We start from the raw sequence: 14,424 nt of genomic DNA, 5'->3' as shown, positions 1-14,424 counted from the left end.
GATGCTGGTACTCCAGCCTCTAGCTGCAGGCATCACTCCGGTGCAGCACTTTCCCGAAATATCGGCAATATCTGTAACCCCAGGGGCCGATTCCGATATATCGCGGAAAGTGCATAACGGCCCTCGATATATCGGTGTTGCCGATAGTCGGTCGATCCCTAATTAATACTCACTTCTAGGCCTGCAGCATCGCTGTAATGCTGCAGCTATCCTCCACTCGCTCTCAGCCCAAGAAATGAGCGATCACATGACCGCTGCTCGCTCAGTTCTTCGTCCACTCTGAACAGAGAGAGGTGACTGCCCCTCTAGCGCTGTGGAGCTGCCAGGCTGTAGAGGGGATGGAAGTGGCTGGCTCAGGCTCTCAGCAGCGCACTGCTAGGTTGAGCCAGCTGCCAGTCATTATTGTCAGGATTCTTCCAGAGTCTAGAGCGGCTCTGTGATGTCAGCCGACAGTGGAATTTAGCCCATTGTTGGCTGATTCTGGGTTCCTGGAGAGCAAAAGTGAATGTACTCCTGTGATCCACAAGAGAAGAGAAGAGAAGAAGAAAAAGCTTTGGCCATATTTCTATTTCAAGCCAAAACCTAACATACAGAGTAATACATATAAAAACACACAGTTATCAGTAAGTCATGAAAATAAATCTTTGTAAATATTTTCTCAAAGCCCCTTTGACTTCTTTGTTCCTCAGGCAGTAAATTATTGGGTTCACGACTGGTGTCAGAATGCTGTACAAGAAAGATGCTAAATTTTCCAGCTCAATGGAGTAACCCGTTGGTCCAACATAGTTAAGGTTGGCTGTGCCGTAGAACACTGTGACTACGATGAGATGGGAGGAGCAGGTAGAAAAGGTTTTCGATCGTCCTTCAGAAGACTTGGTCTTCATGATGGTGGAGATGATGTGGAAGTAGGTTATAACAATATAAAGAAATGGGGTGAAGTCAAGGAACACGCTGACAACATATAATAATATTTTGCTGGTCTTGGTAGAGTTACAGGCTACTTGTACCAATGGTGGAACATCACAATAAAAATGGTTTATACTCTCTTCCAACTGACAGAATGTAAGTTTGGAAGTCATGACGGTATGAAGTATGGAATTGAGGAACCCACTCAGCCATGATGCAGCTGCAAGACCGGCACAAAGTTTCATTCTCATGATCACCGGATAACGTAACGGGTTGCATATGGCAACAAAACGGTCATACGCCATTACAGCCAAAAGAATACCCTCCGCTCCACCTAGAGAGACAAACATATACAACTGTGCAATACATTTGACAAAGGAAATCTTATTGTTACCCGTAGCACAATTGAATATTATGAATGGGAGAGTAGTGGACGAGTACAAAATATCCAATACAGAGAGATTACTAAGAAAAAAATACATTGGTGTATGCAGATGCGCTTCAATCCTAATGATGATTAAAATGCAGAAATTGCCAATCAGGATGGTGCAATAAATGAGGGATAATAAAAAGGCGGTGATGAAAAACCAATCATTGAAAAGATTCAACAATAAAATATTCTTCACCATTGTCTGGTTCTCGTACCCTTGCACTGAAGAAAAGGGCATCTAAAACAAAAAAAATCACTGATGAAAGGACGCATTTGGTTTAAAACTCTGGGGTAGATAATGTTGTGTTATCTGATATAATATTATATTTTATAATAGTAGGCACATTGGAGCCAGGCCAAATTGTTGGCTAAAATGTCCCCATTTGCCAACATGACAAAGCCCTCACCAGTTAACCACTTAAGCCCCGGAGGATTTTCCTGCTGAAAGACCAGGCCCTATTTTCGCGATTCGGCACTGCGTGAATTTAACGGACAGTTGCGCGGTCGTGCGACGCTGTACCCAAATGAAATTGACGTCCTTTTTTTCCCACAAACAGAGCTTTCTTTTGGTGGTATTTGATCACCTCTGCGATTTATACTTTTTGCACTATAAACAAAAAAATAGCGACAATTTTGAAAAAAATAACAATATTTTTCAAAATTTTTTATATGAAATTCCCCCCCCCCCCAAAAAATGTAAAAATCTAAATTTTTTAACATTTTAGGCCAATTTGTTTTCTGCTACATATGTTTGGTAACAAAAAAAATCGCAATAAGCGTATTTTGATTGGTTTGCGCAGAAGTTATTGCGTTTACTAACTAAAGATTTTTGTCATTTTTATTGTTTTTTTTTTTTTAACGAGTAATGGCGGCGATCTGCGATTTTTTTTGCGGGACTATAACATTGCGGCGGACAGATTGGACCCCTAACTGACATTTTTGACACTTTTGGGGGTACCAGTGACATTACTACAGTAATCAGTGCTATACATATGCACTTTTACTGTAAAAATGACACTGGCAGGGAAGGGGTTAACTTTATTAGTGATCAAGGGGTTAAATGTGTCCCTAGGGGCATGCTTCTAACTGTAAAGGGGCGTGGCTAGTGATGTAACCACAGAGACATACGATCCTACATAGCAGGATCGTATGATCTCTGCAGTTAGATCAGGGAGAATGACAGGCAGCTTTGTTTACATCAGCCGCCTGCCTTTCTCCCTCTGCAGCGGGAGATCGCGGGTGACCGCCGGACATCAGAACCGCCGGTCACTCGCGCGGACTTGTTAGGGAACAAGTGGGGGCGGGAGCGCGCCTCCGGCAGCGCGCGCTCGCCCCCTAGAGACTTGTAGGCGAGCGGCGTAGTACTATGTCACTTTGCCTGTACGGGGCTGACTGCCGCTGTAAATAGTCGTGCGGCGGTCGGCAAGTGGTTAAAAGTTCATAATTTACTCCTCTACTATTCCTATGTATTCCCCATCTCTGTGTGACCTACAGTATGTACATTTAGGAGGTGCTCTTATCCTATTGACACACAAAAGTAGTATACAGTGCCTTAAAAAAGTATTCATACACCTTGAAATGTTCCACATTTTTTCATGTTACAACCAAAAATGTAAATTAATTTTTTGGGATTTTATGTGATAGACCACCACAAAAGTGGCCCATAATTGTGAAGTGGAGGGAAATGTCAGGTAAATTGAATAAACCATGTTTTGTGTGAACCTAAAATATATCTAGAGTTATGCTTAAGTCCCCGTTCACACTAAGGCGACCTGTGAGGCGACCTGGTCGCCTCACAGGTCGCCGTAGGTCGCCTCCCATAGGGAAGCTGCGGACCCGTTCTAATAGGAGCGACACAAGTCGCTCCGACTTAGAAAAAGGGTCCGGAGCTTCTTTGGGGCGACCAGGAGGCGACCGCCATAGACTTCAATGTTATGAAGTCCGTGGCGGCCGCTCCGAGGTCGCGGCTCTTCCCCCCCCCCGACTTCGGAGGTCGTGGTGCGAAGTAGCGTCACTTGTATGTGAACGGGGCCTTAAGCTTACTTGTTACTAATGAAATGTGCTTATCCGAGGAAAACATTTGCTAACGGTCTGCTGATTTCAAAAGAGGACAGTTGCAGCTTGATGAAAAACCAACCACCAACCTTCCTGTGTGATCAAAGAGTAGACATTTGTGGTCAGAACTGGTTTGGACCAACGAAATTGCCAGCCAGTTCCTTTTTGTAACAATCACATGATGTTGCCAACATTAACTCACCATAAGAAGAAATGGACTCTGACTGGAATAATTGGATGGTCACACCTAGGTTGGCGCCCAGAACACGCCTATGCCTTATGCATATTCATTACTATAAAAAGCTCGAGCCCTGTGTTGTCAGTAGGATTCCATGCAGGCAGACTGAACCTTTAGCATCTACTTGTTTACATTGAGTATTCCTCCATGTGCACATGAAATAAAGCAAACTTACTTGTTTTTCCTACAAATCACCGGTATTCAGCCTGAAATTCTTACAACAGAAAATGATAAATGGTTTTCAACATTTTTTTAAAAATAAATATGTGAAAAGTGTGGCGTGCATTTGTATTCAGTCACCTTTACTTTGATACCTAAAATAACTAAAATCTAGTGAAACCAATTGCCTTCAGAAGTCACCTAATTAGTAAAGAAAAGTTCACCTATGTGCAATTTAATTTCAATTTAAATACGCTTGTTCTGTGAAGCCCTCAGAGGTTTGTTAGAGAACCTGAGTGAACAGCATCATAAAGGCCAAGGAACACACCAGACAGGTCAGGGATAAAGTTATGGAGAAGTTTAAAGCAGGGTTAGGTTATAAAAAATATCCCAAGCTCTGAACATCTCACAGAGCACTGTGATCAATCCATCATCCCAAAATGGAAAGAGTATGGCACAACTGCAAACCTACCAAAACATGGCCGTCCACCTACACCGGCAGGCTCGGTAAAGAGAAGAATAATCAGAGAAGCACTCCACAAATCTGGCCTTTATGGAAGAGTGGCAAGAAGAAAGACATTTTTGAAGGAAACCCATATAAAGCCCAGTTTGCAGTTTGCGAGAAGCAATTAACTTTTTTGTAAAAAAAGTGCTCACAAGGCCTGCCCTAGTAGAAAAGTGAACAACCACAAGCTCTTCAGAACAACCCAACTACCAATCCCTAATGCTGCTACTTAAAAATATAAAATATATAAAAAACGGCAACAAAACAATATGAGCAACAAAACTTGTTCAATATTTAAGCATTTAGAACCCATTGAAAATCAACGTGTTGTCTATGACACAAGTATGTTTTAAACCGGCCATAGATGGTTTGAATCTCCGCCGTTTCAGCAGGGTTTCGAACCATGCAGGGTTTAAGCCAGGGATCCTTAAACTACGGCCCTCCAGCTATATGCAGAACTACACATCCCATGAGGCATTGTAAAACTCTGACATTGACACACATGACTAGGCATGATAGGAATTGTAGTTCCTAAACAACTGGAGGGCAAGAGTTTGAAGACCCCTGGTTTAAACCATGTATGGTCAGGCTGAATGTACACAAGTTGAGTGATTGATCAAATTGGATACAACCAGCCTATCGGATTTTGCATGCAGTTATTACTAGTGGCTACTATCTCCTGCCGGGAAAACACAATAGCTCCACGCGAGGGTTTCCCCCTTGGTTGCAGGAAAAAAAATTACGCGAGGGATTCCCCCTTGGTTGCAAAAAATTACGTAAGGGATTCCCCCTTGGTTGCAGGAAAAAAAATTACGCGAGGGATTCCCCCTTGGTTGCAGGAAAAAAAATTACGTGAGGGATTCCCCCTTGGTTGCAGGAAAAAAAATTACGCAAGGGTGTAACGCTCCTGCGTTTCATGTATGGTGTGGATTTTCAGCTGCAGAAATATTCCACTTCAGTAGTCATGTAAGAGAGATGCTGAGATACCATTCCCAACCTCAATGACTCATCATGTGTGGAAGGTCTTAATTCAGCTAGTAAATACACACACTCAACAAGCTGGTTCCTAGAGTGACTTTATGTATGTAGTAACACAGTGATGAAGATTTAAGAGACAGGTTGAGTGGAGGTGGTAGGTGACAGACACTTGAAGGTAAGACAGTAGCAGATGGCCAGGTAGGTTTAGCAATCATGTATGGTAGCAGATGACAGAGTAGCAGGTGGACATACAAGAGAGATCAACCCAGTGCAGGAATAAGTAGCAGTAGTCTTAAGAGCTAGCAATCTAGATATGCAGATGTGATAAATAGTCTTTACTATGCAGAGCTAGATAGTGTAAGCTTAGTATAAGTTTATAGAGGGTTCCCCTGCGGGGTACTTAGCACTAATAGCAATACAGCCGAAGGTTGGTTCAGGAGGAGCGGATGATCCGGAAGCGGGATGCAGGGATCAGCGCAGCGAGGTTCCGTCAGCGAGGTATGCTTGCAAGCACGAAAGCTTCAAGCCAAGTTAGCATCCAGGTAAGGGTGTTTGAACGAACACATGTGAGTGAGAACCGGCGATTTAAATAGCCATCTAGTCCGGCGCTGAGTGATGACAGCTTCAGTCTTAAAGGTGTATGCGCACCTTCCAAAAGAGAATGGTGGGGCGCATACACTTGTGAAAAGAGTAATTTAGGGTACCAAAGGTACCGGAACATTACAAAGGGATTCCCCCTTGGTTGCAGGAAAAAAAATTACGCGAGGGATTCCCCCTTAGTTGCAGGAAAAAAAATTACATGAGGGATTCCCCCTTGGTTGCAGGAAAATAAATGACTCCATCTATGGCTAACTTTAGTGTAGCCGAGGTCCTAGAAATGTATATAGTGAGTAGCCAAGGTGCAGAAAAAAATATTTACCTATGTACGAACACAGGTAGGCCTAAAAGCAGATACAATCTGAAATCTGAAAAAATATTACTGGAACGGTGGAACCAACAGACCCCCGTCCCCGTAGGATTATATCAAATTGTTAAAGAGTGACCAAATGCCTGATCTGTTTTTGTCTGGAGGAAAATTTCTCTTGCCAATTGTTGGGTCTGGGTTCAGTATAAGAAAGTACAAACGCAAGACAATGTTGCCATAAATGTTATGTAAAAAAAACAATAAAAAAAAAATAAAGCAACATACCTTAAATGATAAAATGGTTGTGAATGAACTGCCCCAAAAAAATGAAGTTCTAGAAGCATTACAAACAGATAAAAACTACAGAAAATAGCTCAAATTAAGGGTGTTTGGACTACAATAACTAATTCTTATTTTATAGTTATTAATTGTATTGTATCAAGGCTTTTTTTCAGCGGGAACGCGGAGGAACGCAGTTCCGCCACCTCCAGCACTGACTGCTTGTAGTCGCAAGGGGTGCTTGGGTATGCTGCAGGGTCTATTGATTGGGGGGTTCCATTCTAGGTGGAGGTGATCTTTTTTTTTTGCAGGGGGGTCTATTGTTGCTGAGGAGGTCTATTTTTGCTGGTGGGGGACCTACAGTTGCTGGGGGTAGGTCTTATATTGCGGCTCAGTTGTTGCTGGGAGAGATCTACTTTTGAGAGAGGGGTCTATTGTTGCTGGCTAACAGAGAGTCTATTGATGCTAGGGGGGGGAAAATATTGTTGCGGGTTGTCCGTTGTTGTTAGGGGGATCTATTGTTCCTGGCAGGGGGCCCTATTGTTACTGGCTGCAGGGGATCTATTTTACTGCTTTAATTGTTATCATTACCAAATTCTATACAAATGACTTAGCAAAGCGAAATGATATGTAGTTCTGTATTCTCTAAAAGGGCAGTACTGAGAGGTGGGTAGGGGGATTGGACCCAAGGAATGGTGCTCGGAGGTGGGTGGGGGCAGAGAAAAGGGGTGACTCGGAAAGGGGGAGTTCCTGCACCTATTCTCTGAGAAAAAAAGCCATGATTGTAATTATTATTATTATCCTATAAAAATCTGCATCTAGGAAGCCAATGTCACACACATAGCCTGCAACTACCTAATATGAACTGCTGAACGGTTAGAGAATTTATCCTGAAAGAAGAACCAACTGGGAATTTCTCTCTCGATACCACTAATAATATAACAGGACTAATAATAGAAGAACACAAACTAAATAACATTAATGAATAAACAATAAGCTCTTGGGAGCAATGCCCTTTGTCTTGAACTGTATTATATCTGTATCTTCTCCCTTTATATTGTAAAGTACTGAGCAACCTGTTGGTACTATATAAAAGACATGGGCGGTTCGTTTTTTTCCAAATAAATATTCGGAGAAATTTTTCCTTATTTGGATATATCTGAATCCATATGAAACACTGAATTGGTGAACCAGTGACTATGCCCACCTCCAATCTTCAATCCTCACCTGCTACTAACAGAAATTGCTACCCCCCCCTCCTTAAAGCGGTTGTATCCCGCTTTTTGACACTTTTACCTACAGGTAAGCCTATAATAAGGCTTACCTGTAGGTACAAATAATATCTCCTAAACCGGCACGGTTTAGGAGATATTTACAGTGCATGCAGCCGCTCGCGCGAGCGGCGCATGCGCTCTGAAGGTCTGGGGGGACCTTCAATTAACTTGCCGGGAGCTTGCCGGAAAAATCACTCCCGCGCGCATGCGCGGGAGTGACGTCATCGCGGCTCCGGCCAATCAGCGCGCTGGAGCCGTCTCTTTCGGCCAATCAGCGCGCCGGAGCCGCCGAACCCGGAAGAGACGACAAGGGATCATGGCAACGCCCGCATCGATGTCCGGGGGCCTGTGTCGGGGCTTCGTTTTAAGGTAAGTTAAACATAATGGGCTAGTATGCGATGCATACTAGCTCATTATGCCTTTGTCTTGCAGGTTTTTTTTTTTTTTTTTTTTTAAATAGGGTTTACAACCGCTTTAAAGCTTTACCTGTAAAGCTGCCCCCCCCCCCACCGCCCCAAAACTTTACCTGTTAATCTCAGTCCTCCAACCCCTTATCTGCTGAATGAACTCCCTAACAATAATCCGAATCACCTCAAAACTTTTTTTTTTTTTTCAGTAATCTTTATTTAAATTTTCAAACATTTTGTATATGAAAATCTTAGAAAAGACAATAAAACAAGGTACAGTAGATGAACAGAATGGGTCCAAATAGGCAGCGGTCATGATACACATAGCCAACAGTACACAATAGAGTTTTGTGAACCCTCCTTCGTAGAGGGTGGTAGGGCAGGGAAACCAACATAACTAGTTACATAGTTAGTCAGGTTGAAAAATTCCATCTGGCACAACCAATAAAAAACAAAAAACAATAAAGAAAACACAACCATACAACTCCTATACACAATCCTAAACCTGCAGTTGATCCGGTGGAAGGAAAAAAACCCCAGCAAAGCATCATCCAATTTGCTACAGCAGGGGAAAAAATTCCTTCCTGATCCCCCGAGAGGCAATCGGATATTCCCTGGATACATTTTACCTATAAATATTAGTACCCAGTTATATTATGTAAACCTAGGAATAAATCCAGGACTTTTTGTAAAGCAATCTAGTGAGCTGGCCAGAACCACCTCTGGAGGGAGTCTATTCCACATTGTACTATAGCAGATGAAACCTTTCAACAATATACTGCCCCCAAAAAAACATTGCTCCTCAGAACTGGTGACTTGGTACCCATACATTGGACATAAGAAGAAATAACAGAGATAAAACATACATAGGGGATGAAAGGATAGGGAAGGAGGAGAGGAGGGAGAGGGAGACGGGGGGGGGGGGGGGGGGTAAGGCAACAAAGAAGGCACTCTACTGCTAAATAGTAGATTGTTCAGTTTTGGGCACCAGTTCTCAGAAAGGATATCGGGGAACTGGAGAAAGTGCAGAGAAGGGTAACCAAACTGATAAGAGGCATGGAGGACCTCAGCTATGAGGAAAGATTAGAGGAACTGAATATATTATCTCTTGAGAAGAGGAGAATAAGGGGGGATATGATCTCCATGTATAAATACATAAGGGGGGATATGATCTCCATGTATAAATACATAAGGGGGATATGATCTCCATGTATAAATACATAAGGGGGGATATGATCTCCATGTATAAATACATAAGGGGGATATGATCACCATGTATAAATACAAAAGGGGGGATATGATCACCATGTATAAATACAAAAGGGGGGATATGATCTCCATGTATAAATACATAAGGGGGGATATGATCTCCATGTATAAATACATAAGGGGGATATGATCACCATGTATAAATACATAAGGGGTCCATATAGTGAACTTGGTGTTGAGTTTTTCACTTTAAGGTCATCAAAGAGGAGAAGGAGGCACTCTTTACGTCTAGAGCTAAACAGATTTCGTCTCCAAATACGGAAAGGTTTCTTCAGAGCTGCGAAAATGTGGAATAGACTCCCTCCAGAGGTGGTTCTGGCCAGCTCACTAGATTGCTTTAAAAAAGGCCTGGATTCTTTCCTAGGTGTACAGTACATAATATACAGTAACTGGGTACTAATATTTATAGGTAAAGTTGATTCAGGGAAAATCAGATTGCCTCAGGAAGGATTTTTTTCCCCCTGCTGTAGCAAATTGGATCATCCTTTGCTGGGGTTTTTCGCCTTCCTCTGGATCAACTGCGGGTATAGGATTGTGTATATGGGATTGTATGGTTGGGTTTTCTTCACTGTTTTTTGTTTTTTATTGGTTGAGCCAGATGGACTTGTCTCTTTTGCCCACTGGCTATGAAATGATCAGTCTAGAATTTTATTGGTCGGTTTATTTTAACAGTGAGAGACAAAATAACAACAAAAATATCCAGAAAACGCATTTCAAAAAAGTTATAAACTGATTTGCATTTTAATGAGTGAAAGAAATATTTGATCTACTATCGATCAGCAAGATTTCTGGCTCTGAGGTGTCTTCTATACAGGTAATGAGCTGAGATTAGGAGCACTCTCTTAAAGGGAGTGCTCCTAATCTCAGCTTGTTACCTGTATAAAAGACACCTGTCCACAGAAGGAATCAATCTGATTCCAATCTCTCCACCATGGCCAAGACCAAAGAGCTGTCCAGGGATGTCAGGGACAAGATTGGAGACCTACACAAGGCTGGAAATTGGCTACAAGCTTATCGCCAAGCAGCTTGGTGAGAGGATGACAACAGTTGGTGCGATTATTCGCAAACGGAAGAAACGCTCCGATTGCCGCCTGACACCCGCGATCTCTCCCAGCTGAGAGAGAAGGACGGTCGGCTGAGATGAAAACACAGCCGTCCGTCCTTCTCCCTGCAATGATCACAGAGACTATGTAATCCTGCTATATAGGATCGTATGTCTCTGTGATAATCTCACAAGCCCAACCCCCCTTCTGTTAGAATCACTCCCCTAGGGTCCCATTTAACCCCTTGATCACCAACAGGGTTAACCCCTTCCCTGCCAATGGCATTATTACAGTAACTGCATATTTTTAGCACTGATTACTGTAGTAATGTCACTGGTACCCTCAAAAGTGTAAAAATGTCAGTTAGGGATCCGATCTGTCCGCCGCAATGTCGTAGTCCCGCTAAAAATCGCAGATCGCCGCCATTTCTAGTATAAAAAAAAACAATAAAAATGACATAAATCCTTCCTGTAGTTAGTAGACGCAATAACTTTTGCGCAAACCAATCAAAATACTCTTATTACTAATTTTTTTATCAAAAATATGTAGCAGAAAACAAATTGGCCTAATATGTTAAAAAAAATTAGATTTTTAATTTTTTTTATTTTGAGAATGTCATAAAGCAGAATGTGAAAAATATTGTTTTTTTTTTTTTTCAAAATTGTCGCTCTTTTTTTGTTTATAGCGAAAAAAACAAAAATCGCACAGGTGATCAAATACCACCAAAAGAAAGCTCTGATGGTGGGAAAAGAAGGACGTCAATTTTAATTGGGTACAGTGTCGCACAACCGCGCAATTACCCGTTAAAGTAACGCAGTGATGAATCACAAAATATGGCCTGGTCATTAAGGGGGAAAATCTTCCGGTCCAGAAGTGGTTATTATACATTTATATAGCTCTGACATATACCGCAGTGCTGTACAGAGAACACTAAGTCAGTCACATCAGTCTCTGTACAAGAGGAGCTTACACTCTAATGTCCCTCCATAGTCACACACTATTATTATTATACATTTGTATAGCTCTGCCATATACCGCAGTGCTGTACAGAGAACACTGAGCCAGTCACTGAAGGAGCTTACACTCTAATCTCCCTCCATAGTCACACACTATTAATATACATTTATATAGCTCTGACATATACCGCAGTGCTGTACAGAGAACACTGAGCCAGTCACCAAAGGAGCTTACACTCTAATCTCCCTCCATAGTCACACACTATTAATATACATTTATATAGCTCTGACATATACCGCAGTGCTGTACAGAGAACACTGAGCCAGTCACCAAAGGAGCTTACACTCTAATCTCCCTCCATAGTCACACACTATTAATATACATTTATATAGCTCTGACATATACCGCAGTGCTGTACAGAGAACACTGAGCCAGTCAAATCAGTCACTAGAGGAGCTTACACTTCAATGTCCCCCAGAGTCACACACTAATATTATTAAACATTTATATAGCTCTGACATTATCCATAGTGCTGTACAGAGAACACTGAGCCCGTCACATCAGTCTCTGTACCAGAAGAGCTTACACTCTAATGCCCCCCCCCCCCCACAGTCACACACTATTATTTTTATACATGGCTGAGTATTTCTTTTTCGAAAATGAGTTTGAAGGATTTGCTGTATAGTGTATGGTCAGCCTAATTGTCAGTTTGTTTTTTTGTTTCAACTGTCAGAATAAAAAAAAAATGCTGGTTTGTATATTATATATTATTGTTAATGGAGTTTATTTATTTTTATATAAAGTAAATACATAGAAATATATTGGGACAGATAGATAGATATCAATGTATATAATATACAATTCTATTATGTATATACAGGGAAATGCTTTTACCTGGCTGCACTATTTTTAAATCATAACTAAAGTTACTTTTAAATCAGCTGAATATTTTTATATTGATGTCTGACATTGATTTCCCTTTGGCACCATGAAAATCCGGCTTCTATACTAAACAGAAATTCTATATATTTAAGACATGGTGCCCTTTGACCTCCCCTCTTCCCAGCATGGGTTTTGGTTTAAATGAATTACATCAATTCCAATATTTCTATCATTACATTGATATCCCCATTGCACTGCATAGGTGTCATGGCTTGGATACTTGTTTGTTCCTTTGCCCATAGAAGGCTATGCCCATATATGGTCATTGGTCACATGACCAGGTTCCTCTATAAAAGGGAGGCGGGAGGAAGAAACGGTCAGCTGTTGTTGAAAATATATCATCATTGGGGGGGCCATCTTTAGGCCTAAAAACGTTTTTTAAACATTTAAACAACAAAACTAAATTTTCAAAAAATTGCCCTGGCAGTGAAATGGTTAAATCTCCTTATTGCTGGTCATGTGACTGCAATTTAAAATTTTCCATGGACTCAGCCCAGCCCAACTGTCAGTTTTGTCTTTTGTTTCAACTGTCAAAATTAAAAAAAAAAAAATGCTGGTTTGGAACCTTGGTCACATGACCAGGCTCCTCTATAAAAGAGAGGCGGGAAAAAGAAACGGTCAGTTATTGCTGAGAGTGTGAAGAGGTAAGTCATGTTCTGCTCTGCTCTGCACACATTGTAGAATATATGTGTGTGTTTGTGGGCGTTTCCATGGAGAAAGGGGGTGGGGAAAGTAGATTTGTGATTTGAATTATTTTTAGAGCCCAACTGACCGTTCAGTTTAAATCCCCTGAAAGCCGCTACATGAAAACCAAGGCTGGGAATAATCCTATAGTATGTTCTCCTTAGAAAACAGCCATAGTCTATGTAGAAAAGCCTGTGTAAAATATTATTTATTACATTATGGCAATTTATATTTAATTACATTACACTAATTACATCACTACATTACAATAATTAATTACATTAGATTAGGTGCAATAATTAATAACATCATTGCATCATCACAATCATTCATTACATTACATTAATGACATATTTTCACAAATGACATCATTACATTACATCAATTGCTGCATTATATTACATTAATTAATTGTTTGGAGAAAGGGGGCGGGGCAGGAAGTATGTGATTAGAACTATTTTTAGATCCCAACCGACCTTTCAGTTTAAATCACCTGCAAGCCGGTACATGATATCCAAAGCTGGGCATCGTCCTATAGTAGCCATAGTCTATGTAGGAAAGCCTGCGCTAAGGAAGTGAAGGGTCATTCCGCCGTGGGGGAAGGGCAGTAATATTTTGGCAGTGCTGCTAAATATTTCCCAAATGTTCTAAACTGCAAATAGCGTAAAATAGCGTTATATTCTGATCTCTGCAGTAATATCACTGCTTCCATCTAATATATCATTGGGAATTACATTAACCAGTTGAGTGCCACCCTGTATATACTCCTAATGAATTAGATTTTATATATATATGTATATACACATTTACATAAATTTATATCTATATAGGTATATATCTATCTCTATCTCTCTCTCTCTCTATATATATATATATATATAACAATTTTTAGACAGATAGAGCTTTACCTTATGCCGTTATTTAAAGTAGAACTATAGGCAAAGTTTTTTTTTAATGTTTTTTTAATTTTGGATAGCCTAAAGGAGGGTTGTTACACCTTTCAGACTTTTTTTTTGCCATCTGTGTCCCATTGGGAAGATTTCCCTTCATTTACAGCCCCAAAGCCAAAACAGGGAAGAAGAGGAAATCCCTGGAAATACAGGGAATTCCTTTGGGGCCCTCCAGGTCACCAGAACTAGAGTCCTCATTGGAAGATTTCTCCTCTATTACTGTTCTGGGGACACTTTTCATGATAATGGTAAACAGGACAAATAGAGAGGGTAAATCTCCCTAATGGGGGCACAGACAGCAATAAAAACCTGATAGGTGTTCTAATCCATCTCCATTCTGTCCAGAAAAAACTGTTTGGCCTTTATTTAGACTTTAATTACCACTGGGGTTTTATTTTATTTACATATCTATCTATCTATCTATCTATCTATCTATCTATCTAT

General features: G+C 41.0%; 1 protein-coding gene and 1 long non-coding RNA gene across 2 annotated transcripts in view; one reads left to right on the top strand and one right to left on the bottom strand.

The window, feature by feature from the left end:
* LOC309567852 overlaps window positions 1-14,424 on the top strand; it is a 463,599-nt gene that overhangs the window by 133,755 nt on the left and 315,420 nt on the right. The gene's annotated exons all lie outside the window — the stretch shown is intronic.
* LOC309568117 (olfactory receptor-like protein OLF3) lies at window positions 621-1,574 on the bottom strand (the record flags this gene model as incomplete). The annotated part of the gene is made up of 1 exon (XM_082273719.1): window positions 621-1,574. The coding sequence occupies one exon, from the start codon at window positions 1,572-1,574 to the stop codon at window positions 621-623; it is 954 nt and encodes a 317-aa protein (XP_082129845.1).

The sequence above is a fragment of the Pelophylax lessonae genome (genome assembly GCF_965119305.1).
Source record: "Pelophylax lessonae genome assembly, chromosome: 12".
In the NCBI taxonomy this organism is placed as follows: Eukaryota; Metazoa; Chordata; class Amphibia; order Anura; family Ranidae; genus Pelophylax; species Pelophylax lessonae.
This window is presented reverse-complemented; position numbering and strand designations above follow the sequence as displayed.